At 32.3% G+C, this 16,441-nt stretch overlaps 2 protein-coding genes across 7 annotated transcripts; both read right to left on the bottom strand.

The window, feature by feature from the left end:
• Positions 1–444: 444 nt before the first annotated feature.
• Positions 445–6,733, bottom strand: LOC110632538 (putative disease resistance RPP13-like protein 1). Of its 5 annotated transcripts, none has more exons than XM_058135215.1 (5): positions 3,098–5,772; positions 2,898–2,972; positions 1,286–2,806; positions 845–961; positions 445–661 (listed from the first exon to the last, which is right to left on the bottom strand). In XM_058135215.1, the coding sequence occupies exon 1, from the start codon at positions 5,738–5,740 to the stop codon at positions 4,370–4,372; it is 1,371 nt and encodes a 456-aa protein (XP_057991198.1). In that variant the 5' UTR covers positions 5,741–5,772; the 3' UTR covers positions 445–661; positions 845–961; positions 1,286–2,806; positions 2,898–2,972; positions 3,098–4,369. The 5 variants fall into 5 exon arrangements, with proteins under 5 accessions (XP_057991198.1, XP_057991195.1, XP_057991199.1 ...); XM_058135212.1 differs by having other exon boundaries at positions 1,286–2,803; XM_058135216.1 differs by having other exon boundaries at positions 1,286–2,972; positions 3,098–6,733.
• Positions 6,734–10,057: 3,324 nt separating this feature from the next.
• Positions 10,058–14,743, bottom strand: LOC110632568 (putative disease resistance protein At3g14460). 2 transcript variants are annotated; one of them, XR_002490677.2, is made up of 3 exons: positions 10,614–14,743; positions 10,393–10,499; positions 10,058–10,266 (listed from the first exon to the last, which is right to left on the bottom strand). XR_002490677.2 is itself a non-coding variant. In XM_021780835.2 (2 exons), exon 1 carries the CDS (start codon positions 14,541–14,543, stop codon positions 10,644–10,646), a length of 3,900 nt encoding a protein of 1,299 aa, XP_021636527.2. In that variant the 5' UTR covers positions 14,544–14,743; the 3' UTR covers positions 10,058–10,499; positions 10,614–10,643. The 2 variants fall into 2 exon arrangements, 1 of the variants encoding a protein (XP_021636527.2); XM_021780835.2 differs by having other exon boundaries at positions 10,058–10,499.
• Between the last annotated feature and the right edge of the window lie 1,698 nt (positions 14,744–16,441).

Here is a 16,441-nt window from a genome sequence, read left to right as displayed (position 1 = left end):
AAAAACATAAATTAAATCGATTCAACTAAGTCTTTATATCAAAAAAAATTTAAAATCGATTATATAAATTTTATTTCTCCCCTGTATGTAAATAAAAAGGTATATTAAAAAATAAAATTTATTATTTTAATTATATTAACTATATTTTTTTAATTTATTTTTATAAGACTGAGAGTAATTGAGTGGTGATGTAATGATAAGTGTGGACACTGGTTTTTTATTCTAATATTTGATTTTTAATTTATAATAATTAAAATATATATTTAATATTTTTATATATTATTAAAAAATAATATTTACATTTACATTAAATTTGATATATTATTATAGTTAAAAAATTAATAAAATTATTATATTTTTTAAGTTTATATTTATCTAATCTAAATTATAATATAAAAATATATTTTTTTTAAAACAAAAATTCAAGTAGAGAAAAAGACGATGAAAACAAATAGAAGTGGCCAAGGATCGTTTTAGTTTCAAGACTTCAACAGAAAATTACTGTCATTCCCTATATATATATATATATATATATATCATGTCTAATATAAACTACAATCTCACAATTACACTGGCAATGCTTTGATGAATCTCATCCGAAACAGCATAAGACCTTTACTGGTTTTTGACTTCATTTTGTTTTTTCTTTGAAAATGTCAACCTCCAGTATGCATTAACAAAGCATTTCTTAGTGAAAACACAGAATTCAGTTTAGCAAACATATCAAACAATGTAATCAAATTCCTTTTTCTTGTTTTCAGTTAATGAGTAAACAAGTTCCCATTTTGCCAATATAAAGAAGCCATTATAAACAAATTCTTATTCAGGGAGAAATTAAACTTACCGTGGTTCTGTGATGCCTTTTGCTCCCAATAATGGAAGTCGTCCAAGGTAAATTTGCAATCAGTCCACCACTGCACATGGCTAGCAACTAAAGACCTGTTTGGTATTCCTGTTGAAACTGCTATTGAGAAAATCACTTTTTTAAATATACTAATTAGAGAGTGTAAAAAAATAATTAAAAATTAAATTTAATCAGTTTTAGTCATAAAAACACTAAAAAAATAAAACAATTTTTTCCGAATTGCTTTTCTGAGAAAAGCAGATTCAGGCTCTGAAACTCAATGGCAAACAGGGCTTAAGAAATTGCAAATTTTCAGGATTTAGTAGACACAGAGCTTTGTTCCTGGGGCTTGACAATCAAAGCAACATGATTGAGAACAAGCACATTTCATCAGCCTATGATCTTTTCTTCAGGTAAGCATATGATGAAACAGTAACGTACCAGTTTAGCAGGCTGTGAATTTTCTAATGTGAATGCACTCCACATCTCCCAATTTAAGCAAAGCACCATGGTGAAAGAGTGCAGATACAACGCCAATTATGATTCTTCCACATGATTGTGTTGGATTTGGAGGAAGAAAAAACTAAGAAATTTAAGAGAGATTTATGCTGGAACAAGTAGGAGAAAGAAAACCATAAATTCATCACCAAAATAGAGGATTAACATATACAAATTAAAAGATTTTTTTTTCCTTTTCTTTCTCATTTTCTTAACTCTCTAAAACTCTCTTTCTAGCTCTTTCAAAGTCTCTCTGCTCTCTTTCTTTCCAGCAGCAACTCTCTTCCTTTTTTATAGGGAAATATTGCTTTCTTTTGTAAACCAATGCCATACTTGCACCATGCTTAGGTATGGCTCTTTTCTTTACTTGTACACATTGAGTTTTACCAACTGAATCTCATCAACTCCAACACTCCTCCTTTATGAGATTTTTGTTGGAGCTGTGAATTCAGTCAAGTATCTTCCATGTTCTGATTTGTTTGGTTGTCTTGGAGCACATCTCTCCAAGTTTGGTGTTGTTGTTTGCTTTGATGGACCACTTCTCTCCATGTTTGTTGTTGGTGGATTACATCTCTCCAACTCTTTCATGGAGCCCTTCTCTCTAATGCTTTGATTTCTGGTGCACTTCTCACCATTTTTCTCCTTCTTTTGGGTGCACTTGCTCACCATTGTTCTTCTTTCTCTGGTGCACTATCTCACCAGCAAAGTTTCTTTCTTCAAAACAAAATTTCTCTTCTTGGAACAACCCTCATCCTGCAGGCTATCATGGACTTGTTTAACTATATAGCTGCTGCCATTCAATCCTTGTCAAGAACAAATTCTAACCAGGTCCCTCAAGATCAAAAAGCTCTGATACCATTTGTTGGATTTGGAGGAAGAAAAAACTAAGAAATTTAAGAGAGATTTATGCTGGAACAAGTAGGAGAAAGAAAACCATAAATTCATCACCAAAATAGAGGATTAACATATACAAATTCAAAGATATTTTTTTTCCTTTTCTTTCTCATTTTCTTAACTCTCTAAAACTCTCTTTCCAGCTCTTTCAAAGTCTCTCTGCTCTCTTTCTTTCCAGCAGCAACTCTCTTCCTTTTTTATAGGGAAATATTGCTTTCTTTTGTAAACCAATGCCAAACTTGCACCATGCTTAGGTATGGCTCTTTTCTTTACTTGTACACATTGAGTTTTACCAACTGAATCTCATCGACTCCAACAGATTGGTATTCAGACTAGCTTACTGGATATCAATCAGTGCCCAAAAATATTCAGATTTAGAGAGCTCCTCTAATTCATTATTTGTCAGCTTGCCATCACTACATGCTAGAAAGCAGAATGCAGGATTGATTACTTGAGTCTTGAAGCAGCCTTTAAGGGTTTAGAATAAAATGCTGCTCTCTGAAGAACCAAAAGTAACTAACCATGCTTCCATTTTGAAGAAAGTATACCCACACAAACATCAATTTCCTGCTATTTGGAACATCAGAAGTTGTCAGACATTTAAGGTATAGCATGGAATGTGTTAGAATTAGAGCTGGAATATAATCAGAGAATCATTTACCATCATTGGGATGGGCATTTCTTTCAGATCTCTAAGGTACCCGGATTCAATGGCATTTCTTTTGTTGCTTCAGTTCTAAAAATAAATAAATGCAAAACATTAAACAGGGAGAATAAATAGACAGATTGCAGTTGTTGATAAACAGATAAATTATAAAAATTGATTTGGGTTGAAAGTCAAGAGTAAATTAGGGACAATACCTGAGTGTCTTTTCTTTGCTATCAAGACTTCTATTTATTGGAAGAGACCCGTATCTATATCAATGCAAGGGATGTGGGAAATGATGGACCAATAATCTCCTTTGTTTTTTGAGCACCGTTCTTTTAGGAGAGGACATGAGCAGATCCTTAGCAATTGAAGTGTGGAGGGGGAAGCCCTCCTTTGGCAAGGACGGAACTTTTGGGCAATTCTTAATAGCTAAGGTTTTTAGAGAGTTGAGATTTTGGAGTCCCCTCGAGATGGATTTCAGATTCTTGAGTTCACAGATGTGGAGACGGGTCAGTGAAGTTGGAAGCAATAGACCATCATTATCTGGAAAGGAATCAAGCATACTTGTACTTGGACTTGTGCCAGACATTTTAAAGTTTTCAAGATAGTTCAGTCTATGGAGTCCCCACTCTGACATTGGCTGTTTCAGATTCTTGCAGTCCCAGATCCAAAGAAAGGTTAAATTTGGTGGCAAACCCTCGTCTGGAAAGGACACCAGACCACAATTTTTTATAAGAAAAGATTGAAGAGAGGTGAGGTTTTTAATTGGATTAGGCAGTGATCTCAAATCCTTGCAACCACAAATTTTTAAAGAGGTAAGAGTGTGCATAACCAATGTTGTTTCTGGGAATGGATTCAAAAGCGGACAGTATCCCATTTCTAACTTTTGAAGACGAGATAAGCCACAGCATAGCGACTCTAATAATTGTGTATGCCAATTACAAAAGTTGATACAAAGAGTCTTGAGTGAATCAGGAAATATGCCATTGGAAATGTACCTCAGAATCTGACCATCAATTTCCAATTCCTCGAGCTGAGACATGTGACCGTTGTCATTACCATGATGCATAACACTAACACCCTCAGGCAGAGACTCCAGAGTATCACACCATCCAATATGAAGACGTCTGAGACCATATGGTACGCCTGTTGCTGGGAATGACAAGAGTTTTCTACAGAATTTGATGGTCAAATCTCTGAGAGATCTGAGGCTGTGCAGCCCATTGGAAGTTTCTCCAAATTACAACACGACCATATTGACAAAACTTGAAGATTGCAAGAAAAATGGTCCTTCCTTTCCTTCCACTAATGACACAAGTTGCTCACAACGCTCGATTTCCAAATGCTTTAAAAAAGCAAGCTTGTCTAAATGAGTTCCATTCTTCCATAAGTACTTCAGTTAATCACACAATTCAATCCTCAAATCTTCAACTGCTCTATGTGAACTTCATCTAAACTGATACGGCCAAAAATATTCTCAATTTTTAAGGAAGTAAGAGAGGTGAGATTACCCACATTTCGGAGAACTGCCTCCTGACATTTTTTAATATAGAGTTTTCGAAGAGATGGAAGACAGCCAGGCAATGTCCCAACAAACTTTTGGGACAATTACTTATTGTAAGATCATGGAGACTAGGAAATTTTATTGCAGCTTCCCTATTGAGATCATGAGACCAAGACCATTGCTCCCACTCCAACATATCCTCAATTTTTAGAGTCTCAAGAGAAGGAAAAGATGAACCATTCCCATAAAACTCAACACCAATTTCTTTCACTTCATTCATGCCATTTATCCTCAACTCTTTAAGTGAGGGTAATCGTCCGAGTGGTGGAAGTGACGTGATGTTGTGACAATTGCAAAGATTTAGCCATACCATATTAGCAAATGTGGGATCTCCAATCCATGATGAAAATTCTATTCCACCAAATGATTTAACTGAGAGCTTTAAAAGATTTTCAAGAGGCTGCAATGAGTCAAGAACCTGCACTTCATGATTTGGATTTCTGGAACAAAAGGAAGCATTGGTCCATGTCAATTCTAGTACTTCTGGGCCTTGCTTCTCCTTTAAACTGGCAAAATCTGCACCTCGAATATCCACCACATTCTGCAGCCCAGTGATGTGAAGCTTCCCTTGTAGCTGAGAAAATTTCTTCAACTCCGTTAACTTAAGTCCTTTACCTTTTCCCACAATAAACTTTGTCAATGTTCGGAGGCGTGTCAAGTTCCCAATTTGTACCGGCATCTCTTTCAATTTATCAGTACCACTAATATCAAAGCATTGCAAATTAACTAAAGTGCCAATTTCAAAGGGCAACTCAATAAGCTCTTTACACCCACGTAATCTTAATATCTGTAAGTTGAAAAGTTCACCTATTGATTTAGGTAATCTTTCAATTGCAGTGTAAGATAAATTGAGATATCGTAAATGCTTCAAGACACCAATAGAACTTGGCAACCCCACAAACTCATAACCAGCAAGTGATAGTAACCTCAACCTTTTTAACTTTGGCACCAAGTCGTACAGCACCTTACCAGTTAAATAACTACGCCCTTTTGCCATGCTGGGCAATGCTAAGAATGTTCGCAAACCCATCATATCAACACAGCCTTCAAATTTTTGCCAAATTTCATACTGATGGCGAATGAATGATGAATGTCGTGTCTTTGCACATGATTTTGCATCCTCCAACTTGTTTCCCAATTGAAAACAAATTTCTTTGCTAACATACCTAGCCAAATCATTCGTCAGGTCATGCATTACACATCGTGATTTACCATTACTAGACCATTGAAAGAATGATCTAGATAATAAATCATGAAAGTGTTGACATCCTATGTCTTGCATTTGCTTCATCTTCTCTGGCTGATACAAAAAACCCTCTACCATCCACTATAAAACCAACTCATCTGTATCAAACTCGTAATCTTTTGGAAAAATAGCACAATAAGCAAAACATTGTTTTAAATGTGAGGGAAGATGAAAACAGTTCAGCCTCAAGGCTAGAAGAACATTGCTTTTCTCATCAGGCAGATCCCATATCTTGCTGGTTAACACTTCCTCCCACGCATTACGATATGGTTTACCTCTCAGGACGCCTCCAGGAGCTTTAGCAGCCAAAGGCAACCCCTGACATTTTTTAACAATTCCTTTACCTATTTCTTCTAAAACCATGTGGTCATCAAAATTCGGTGCTCCGAGAGCATGTTGTGCAAACACAGACATACAATCATCATATGATAACTCCTTTAGAGGATAAGCCTGAACAGCACCCATCATTGATGATACGTGATGACTGTGAGTTGTGACAATAACTGTGCTTCCTGGCGCCCCCACTATAATAGGAGAACAAAAACAAGTCCAATCTTCATAATTTTCAGTCCAGACATCGTCTAGGACAATCAAAAATTTCTTCATGGACAGTTTCTCCTTCAATTTTAGCTGAAGCAAATTTAAGTCTTTCTCATCATGACCCTTCAGCCAGAGAATTGTTTTGGCCATTCCGAAAACATCAAAATCTTTACCAACGGAAACCCAAGCTTTCAAATCAAACTCCAAAGTAGTATCATTGAAGATGAGCTGAGCGAGAGTCGTCTTTCCAACGCCCCCCATGCCTACTATGGCAATGACAGAGAACTTTGCAAGAATTGCTTCAACCTTCAACAATTCAATCATTGCCTCCTTGTCCTTGTCCCTGTCATAAACCTGTGCTTCATTCACCAAAGAGGTTGTGGGTAGTCTTTCCCTTATTTGGTTGGTCCTCCTACCACCCTCTCCCAAAAGCAGCACATCCTTTTGTTCATTGATTTCATCTAATCTAGCAGTAATTCTTTTTATCTTGGAAATCATCTGCCCATTGAACTTAACAGTAGTGAAATTCAGCACAGCACAGCACAGCAAGTAGGGATGACTTTCCTTACCATACTTGTACTAGCAAGCGGTTCACCCTCCAACTTGCGACGCAGAGCCTCAGTGGCAAACTCATCAAGAATGTCCTCCACATCATAAGCAAGGTCTCTGAGCTCACTTACCCACATCTTTACCAGTGGGTTAGTAATCTGCTTCTCTTCTGCGTCATCGAGCACTAGATAAACTTTCTTCAACATAATCTCCCACTTCTCGAGTTCATCATGGACTTGTCCTTCACTTGCATAGTTAACAAAGTCATGAGAGAGCAACCTGTCAAAGAGGGCCTGAAAAGAAACAGAGAGGAGAGCACCTACAATAGTTGCTACAGCCTCCATCGTCGAGATTCAGTTGCTATAGACTGGAAATTAACCTTGAGTTCCAAGTGGGTATGAGATCAGGAACACAAAGTCTATCAAAACTGTCACAAGTACAAAATACGAGGAGACAGCTAAAACAACGCTATGACACTGTGACCTTTGTATGTAATGAATAAAATAAGAAGATCAATTTGTCTAGACAGTCTTAAGCTTGTTTGAACAGCCGTAAAGCTTTAGCCTCATTTGAAATACAATAATTTCTTTTTTTCGAAAAACAAATTAGTGCTTCCTCGTCTATGTAAGTTCATCAATAAATGTTTATATAATGAAAAATAAAAAAATCAATATCTTTGGAGGGAGCTACAAATTGGCAAGTAAAAAAAATGTAGCTATCACAAAAGCCGACAGGCGGCAACAAGGTAAAAAAAAAGGGAAATTTAGGGGCTGTTATACTTGCTAAGTCATGAGGTGTCATTCCTGGATGTGAAGCTTTGGTAGAGTTGATATCTTCATTAAGTTTGAAGGATAGATGGATAAATAAATCTTCATTTTTGCAAAGGGGGTGCGGATGCTGAAATTCAGCATAGGAGTCAGCACATAAGCGAAGTAAAGACTCATTCTGTTCTTGAAAGTCAGATGGAGCTTCTGCTAAGGAGAATAGCTTAGGTACTGAACAAGGTTCAACCACACACATTTCTTGGGAAAATATATTTTCCTGAGAAAATTATTATTTATGAGGGAATAGTATTGTTTGGTTCAATTTTATTTCCTATTAAATATCATTTCCATATTTACTTCACTCACTAATTTTGTATTTAGCCATGAGATTACAGTCATTAAAGAACAAAATAAGAGTGACAGAGTGAGCATAAACATGACTGAGACTATACTGCGGAGAACGTGAGAAAGAGAGAGAGAGTAGAAAGGACCTCGAAGGTTGGAGTCTTAGAGATGTGTTGAGAATCTAGAAGTGAAAGCGATCTTTGAGGTTGGAATTGAGATTGTGAAGATGAAGACGTCAACATTGCAATAGCTATTGGGTTCTTCTTCTTGCTGCATTTTGTTATTGAGATTCTTCTTCTTCTTCTTCATCTGAACATTAGCTATGGCGATTTCCGATTCAGTTCGCTCTTCAATTTCGCTTTCTTCACCTTTCTCTTTAATTTCAGTGGTTTACTTTCATTTTGACATTGATTAAGAAAATACAGTGAGTACAATTGAAGTAATAAATTTTAATTATTTATTTTAATGATGCTTATTTTTATTATTTATTAAAATTAAATAATTTGTATTATTAAATTATTTTTAAAATTTATTTAATTTTAATATATGTTAAATAAAAATATATTAATAAATTAATAAACAAGTTTCAAAATAAAAAATAATTTATAATTTAAAACAGATAAAAAATAAATTTATTTTTTTAAGATAAAAAAATATTAATTAAAAATTTTCATATTTTCAAATTAATTTATAATTAAATTTTACTTATTTTCTTTAATCTAAATAGATGTATTACAATTTATAATTATTCTTTAACTTTAGTTTACATTATAGAAAGTTTTAAATTTTCATTTAATGTATTTTTAAAATATTTATATAAATATTCATAATAAATTAAAAATTATAATTATATAACTTTTCTTTTAAGTTTTAAAATCAATTTCTAACTTTTTGATTTTATGATTTTTACTTATTTAAAATCAAAATCATATTTTTAACAATAATTAGATATCTATAAATGTTTATAATTAATTATTATTTTTGTCTTATTTGAATTAAGCAATTATTATTTTCTAAAAAATTAATAATATTATTTTTTAATTTGATTTTTAATTAATATTTAAAAGATTGACATGTATCTTAGTTCCTTTGATTTGTTTTAATATAAGTAAAAATCTAATAATAAATATTATTTTACGTTATTTAATGGTATTCAAGCTTTAACTAAATAAGAATAATTTTGTATTTTTATAAAATAATATTATACATAATTTTTGTTTTTCTTTATTATATTAGTAAAATAGCATATTCAATTTTATTTAAGAAAAATCATTCAAAAGCAAGTAACTAACAAAAATAAAGCATTCAATATATGTGAATTTAAATTAAATTAAATACATCAACAATTAAAATTTAATTTTAAATTAATTAAAATCAGCTATATAAATTATTGTTGCTATTCAACTTTTTTTTTTAATTAATTCCACATCATAATATAACATTAAAAAAGTGTTTGATTTAACATATAAAAATTAGTTTATAAGTATTTAAATTTATAAATATTTAAAATTTTAAATAGTTATATATTTAATTAAAATATTTATAAATAACTGATAAATAATTGATATGTTTAGTAAAAAATAATTTGTAAGTACATTTATTATTAAAATGACTATAAATAATATAAAATTATTTTTTTAAATAATAAATTATATTAACTCAATATTTACTATAATATTATCGAAATATATTTTAAACAATATAATTAATTTTAAATTAACTAAATAAATATTTTATAGACAAATAATTCATTAAAATTAATAAAAATAATTTTAAATTTATTAAAATTAATGTAAAGAATTTATTTAAATTATTGCAAGAAAATAAATTTTTAAACATGAATATGAGAATAAATACAATAAGGATATATAGCGAAATTATAAAATTAAATGCAGGTAATACAATAAAATATTTGATAAAATTAACTTATAAGTATCAAAATGAAAAATTACTCTCTTCCAACTTATTTTTTTAGACTTCTAAGATCTAAAAATGTCTTAAATAAATAGGTAGGCTTAAGATTATAGCTTATAAGCTGTTTGACTAGTCTATAAGTTAAGAAAAATATCTTTTAATAACGAAACAAAATTATAAAGATTAATGAAAACCTAGAAAGGATTTTAAAAAATGCAGCCTTATAATAATTTATTTTGTACTCTAAAACTTCAAAATTATATCCACCCAAATCCTCAATATTCAAAGGCACAAATCCCGCACACCCGGAAACATGAAGACCAGGCCACGAAGTGATCATCAGAAATAGGATCGTCCCTTGCTGAGTACTGCCACAGCAAATCCTGAACTAATTGTCTCCCATTGTTCATCAAACAAAGAGTGCCTCATGAGATTTTCAGCTCTAAAGGATGACAGAATCTGCATAAACATGGTTTGCAAACACACAAACGAAGGTTTTGCAGTAAATGTTGCAGATTCTTCATATTGACATTCCTGTTACAATCAAAATCAAGACTCAAAATTACAGAAAATATAAAAACGCACACTCAAGATGGGATGGACAAATCTCTCTTTCCAAAGGCACCAAAGTGCAGCATTGAAAGCTACCACATGCAGACAACAAGCAGGGTTGAATTGAATCTCGAGGTAGCCTGTAGGAATTTATTCAGAATAGTAACAATATTAGCACCCATCTTTCTAAATTTAAACAAAGTACTTCTAGGAACTAAACAATAAAAGCGGGAAAAAAAAAAAAAGCCTAATACCTTATTAATGTAATGCCGATGATTGTACCATCACTGATGATTTATGATTACAAATGGTATGTGGGAAATGGTAGGCCAATAATCTCCTTTGTCTTTCAAATGAGGACATCCAAGGATACTTAGAGATTCAAGTGTGGCAGGTAAGCCCTCCTCTGGCAAGGACAGGAAATTTTGGCAATTATGAATTATTAACCTTTGTAGAGTGGTCAGCTTTTGGATCCCTCTTGAGATGGATTTCAGATTCTCGAGTTCACGGATATCTAGACTGGTCAATGAAGTGGGAAGGAGTAGGCCATCATCATCTGGAAAGGAATCAAACATATTTGTACTTGGACTTGTGCCATATATTTCCAACGTTCTAAGAGAGACGAGTTTGTGGAGTCCCCACTCTGTCATCGGCTGTTCCAGATTCTTGCAATTCCTGATGGAAAGATTGGTTAGGTTTAGTGGCATCGGATTGGGCAGTGACCTCAAATTCTCGCATCCACGGATGGCTAAAGAGATAAGAGAGTGGATAGCCAATCCTGCTTCTTGGAAGGACTCTAATTGTGGACAGTCTCCTATGGTTAGATTTCTGAGATGAGATAAACCACGGAATACTGACTCTAATAACTGTGTCGGCCAATTACATTCTTGACCAATATCAAGAGTCTTAAGTGAAACTGGAAACTCGCCATTTGGACAGGACCTCAAAGATCTACATACGCTGATACTCAAATCCTCAAGCTGAGAGCTCTGGTTAATGTCGTTAACATCACGCATAATACCCTTAGGCAGAGAATCTAGAGAAACATTTCTAATATAGAGATATTTCATACAGTGTGGCACTCCTGTTGCTGGGAACGACAACAGTTTAACACATGAGAAGATACTCAAGCCTCTTAGAGCTGTGAGGCTGTGCAGCCCATTTGGCAGATTCTCCAAATTAGGACAACCAAATATCATCAAATCTTGAAGATTGCAAGGCAATTCCCCTACCTGTCCCACTACCAAAGTCACCAGTTGCTTACAATTCCTGATATGTAAATGCTTTAGATGGGCAAGTTTGTCAAAACTGCTTCCATCCTTCCACAAATACTTTAGTTCATGACAACGTATAATCCACAATTCTTCTAGTGCCACTAACTCCTCTATATGAGCTTCATGTAAACTTACAAGACCTAAGATGTCAACAATACGCAAGGTAGTAAGAGATGTGAGATCAGACAGACTTCTAAGAACAACCTCTTGACAGCATTCAATTGACAGTTCTCGCAAAGATTGTAGACAGCTGGGCAATTCAATAACAAGTTTCGGACAATTTTGCAATTCAAGCTTATGTAGAACAGGAAGTGTTACAGAAGCCTCCTCGTTCCGATCATGAGACCAAGACCATAACTCCAACTCCAACATATCCACCATAGTTAAAGTCTTAAGAGAAGTAAAAGATGAACCATCCCCATGAAACTCCATGCCCAGTCTCTTCACTCTATTCATGCCTCGTATACTCAACTCTACAAGTGAGGGTAATTGCCCAAATGGAGGTAATGACATGATGTTCCGACAGTTCCAGAGTTCTAGCTTTTCAATTTTTGTGAACGCTCCTATCCATGCTGGGAATTCAGTTCCACCAAATGATTTAATTGAAAGCCGTAATAGATTTTGAGGAGGCCTTAATGAGCTGAGAACCTGCATATCGTCACTTGGATTTCTGGAACCAGAGGAATCAATAGCCCATTCCAAGTCTAGTTGTTCTAGGCGCTGCTTCTCTTTTAAATTGGCAAACTCTGCTTCCTGAATGTTTACCACATTTTCTATCCCTGAAATATGAAGCAGCCCAGACAAATGAGGAAAATTTTTCAGCTCTATTATCTTGAGTCCGTTGTCTTCTCCCACAATAAACTTGGTCAGCGTGCGAAGATTTGCCAAATTACTAATTTGCAGTGGCATCTCCTTCAGCTTCTTGGTACCACTAATATCAAGGAACAGCAAGCTAATTAAATTGCCTATGCCTAAGGGTAACTCAGTAAGACACTGGCAACCACGTAATATTAATGCTTGCAAGTTCAATAGTTCAGTCACTGACTCGGGCAATCTTTCAATTTGAGTGTAAGATAGGTTAAGATACCTTAAATGCTTTAAGGCACCAATAGAATTTGGCAACTCCACAAAGCTATAACCAGACAGTGACAACACCCTCAAGCACTTTAACTCTGGCACCAAGTCTTGTAGCAGCTTACTAGTTAAGTGGTTTCCACACCATCCTCTCATGATTGGCAATGCTAAGAATGTTCGTAAACCTGTTGCTTCGTGAAAGCCTTCAAATCTTTGCCATGTATCATACAGATGAGAAGTGAATGACAAATGCCGAACCTTTGCACATGAATTCATATTGTCCAACTTGCCACCCAAATGAAAACATGTTTCTTTAGTGACAGACTGGGCTAAATCATTCATCAAGTCATGCATTACATATAAAGATTTATCACTACTAGATTGTTGAAAAAACGATCTTGATAATAAATCATGAAAATACTCGCAGCCTACATCTTGCATTTGTTTCACCTTATTGGATTGATATAAAAAACCTTCCGCCATCCATAACAAAACCAACTCATCCTGATTGAATTCATAATCTTTTGGAAAAACAGCGCAATAAGCAAAGCAAGGCTTTAAATGGGAAGGAAGATGAAGATAACTCAACCTTAAAGCTGGAAGAATGTTGCTTTTCTCATTAGGTAAATCCCAAATTTCGTTGTTCAACACGTCCTCCCATATATTACGATTTGGGTTACCCCTCAACAAGCCTCCAAGAGCCTTGGCTGCTAAAGGCAATCCTTGACATCTTTTGACAATTTGTTTACCTATTTCTTCCAATTCCAAGTGCTCATCAAAATTCGTGGCTCCCAAAGCATGTTGGGCAAATACAGAGAGGCAATCTTCAAAGGACAACTGCTTAAGAGAACAACCTCGAATGGTGCCCGTAAAGGACGAGACACTTTCATTTCGAGTTGTGATAATTATTCTGCTTCCCGGTGCTCCTACTTCGAAAGGAACGTAAAAGAGAGTCCAGTGGTCATAACTCTCTGTCCAAACATCATCAAGGACGATCAAAAATTTCTTCTGGGACAACTTTTTCTTCAATTTCATCTGAAGGGAATTCAAATCTTTATCATCACAACCCCCAGATTGAAGAATGGTTTTGGTCATTCTAAGAACATCAAAATCTTCCCCAACACAAACCCAGCTTTTGAAATTAAACTCCAGTGAGGCATCGTTGAAGATGAGCTGAGCGAGAGTCGTCTTGCCGACACCCCCCATGCCAACTATGGGAATCACCGAGACATTTCCACCACTTGCTTCTTTCTTCAACAATTCAATTATTTCTTTCTTATCCTTTTCCCTCCCATAAATCTTTGCTTCATTGACCAAGGATGTTGAAGGTAGTCTTGCTCTCACTCGACTGTTCCCCCCTCTAGTCCACTCTCCTAAATGCAGATCATCCTTTTCTTTAATGATCTCATCTAATCTGGCACTGATTCCGGCAATCTTGGAGACCATCTCAGCGTTGAACTTAAAAGTAGTTAGATTCATACTAGCAGAAACAGTAGAGATGATTTTCCGTACCTTACTTGCACGGGCCAGTGGTTCCGCCTCCAGCTTGCGTCTCTGAGCCTCAGTTGCAAGTTCATCAAGAACGTCCTCCGCATCATAAGCCAAGTCCCTGAGATCGCTTACCCACATCTTCACCAATGGGTTCTCCCACTGCTTTTCCTCTGCATCGTCAAGCAACAAATAAATTTTGTTCAACGTCCTCTTCCATTTCTTGAGTTCAGCCTGGACATTCCCTTCTTGGACATACTTCAACAAGTCCATGGAAGTCAACCTGTCGAGTAGCCCCTGAAAGGAAGCAGAGAAAATGGCACCTCCAATCGCAGTCACCGTCTCCATTAGAAAGAACAACCGCAGAAACTAAGAACACAAGTCTGAGAAGAGATATATCGGAAACACAGAATTCAAGTGAAATTTTTGAAACGGCAATGGAAAAATTGATTCAAACACCCAATTCCATTGACGTCTGTTTGATAGTATTTGTCGACTGATTGACGATTGACGGAGGACACAAATATTAATAAAATGGAAGGTGCCAAGCAGGCCTTATCTGCCCAAAAGCATAAGGATAATTAACAATGTAAAAAAAATTTAAAAAAATAATTAACATACTCTTTGTTTGAATCTCTCTCTCTTTCTATATATATATATATCTTCTATGAAAATCATTTAAATATTAACCTATAAACTCATTTTAGAAAAGAATTATAAAAAAATAATAATAACAATAGTTGTAATTAGTGGAAATAAAAAAGAAAAAAATTGTAGTCGATATGTATGGATCCATTTGATATTTATTAAAAAAATTATTTTTTTAAATATATTAATTAAAAAATATTAAAAAATAATTTAATATTATATTTAATAAATTTTAATTATAAAAATATTAAAATAATAAAATAATTTTTAAAATTTTTTTTAATTATATTTAAAATAATATTTTTATTAAAAAAATAATTTTAATTCTCAAACATCAACACCAAATTGACAAACCATTAGTTCAATATATAATTTTTTATTCAAATCGGTTTGAGTCTCTACCGTAACCACCGCATCACTACATTTTAATTAAATTATATTTATAATATTTATAATTATATTTTTTTATTTAATTTAATTTTAAAATTTATATAAATTTAAAATTTTTATAACTTAAAATATAATTATTTATATAATTTTAAAATTTATATAAATTTAAAATTCTTAATCATTCTTATAATTAAATTTTACTTAATTAAGTTTTTATTATAATATAATTTAAAATAAAATTTTAAAAAATACTTTTATGATTTATATTATTTAAAAAATGAAAAATATTTTATTTATATGAATAATCTTTATAAATTTTTAGTTTTATTGTAATTATAATTATTTATGAAAAATATTTTAATATAATAATATTTAAATTTATATAAAAGAACAAGCAAAAAATAATTTTTATTAATAAATATATGAATTTTTTATTAATTTTTAAAGTTTTCTTTTAATTTAAGTTTTTATAAATTTATTAAAAAAATATTTCATATAAAATAAATTTTTATTTTTAATTATAAATATATTTTTAAAATTCATAATTATTAATTGATATATAAGTTAATACATTTATTCATTAGCATATATATATATATATATATATATATATATATATATATATATATATATATATAAAACAACCGAAAATAGTATAAAAATTTAATATTCATTTATTTATAAAAAAAATTAACCATAATATGTAATATACAATAAAATTATATGAATCTAAAACTTTTGAATAATATATAATTATGTAAATAAAATAATTATATATGCAAAAAAATTATATAAATAAATATATATTATTTAAAATATTCAACTTAATTATAAAATTAATATAATTAATAGGATGATTAGATATATAATATTAATTCTTTTATTTTAAAATGATATATTATTAAAAATTTAAAAATATTAATACGTGTATATATGGAAAAAATATAATAATTTTTTTAATACTATAATCTTCTCTCAGTGAATAAATATAAAAAGAATTAAGAATTATACTTTAAATATAGAATTATTATTTTAATTTAATAAATTAATATTTAAATATAAATATAAATTAGTATTTGATATAAAAATAATTTAATTTTTATAATAGTACAAGCATTACATTATTTAATATAATTTTATTTTTTTAGATTTAATAACTTTCTTTATTGAAATTTAATGTTTAATTTTAAAAAAATAATTATAAAAAT

This window comes from Hevea brasiliensis, chromosome 14 (genome assembly GCF_030052815.1).
Source record: "Hevea brasiliensis isolate MT/VB/25A 57/8 chromosome 14, ASM3005281v1, whole genome shotgun sequence".
In the NCBI taxonomy this organism is placed as follows: Eukaryota; Viridiplantae; Streptophyta; class Magnoliopsida; order Malpighiales; family Euphorbiaceae; genus Hevea; species Hevea brasiliensis.
The sequence above is the reverse complement of the archived record's forward strand: the minus strand, read 5'-3'. Positions and strand labels throughout refer to the sequence as shown.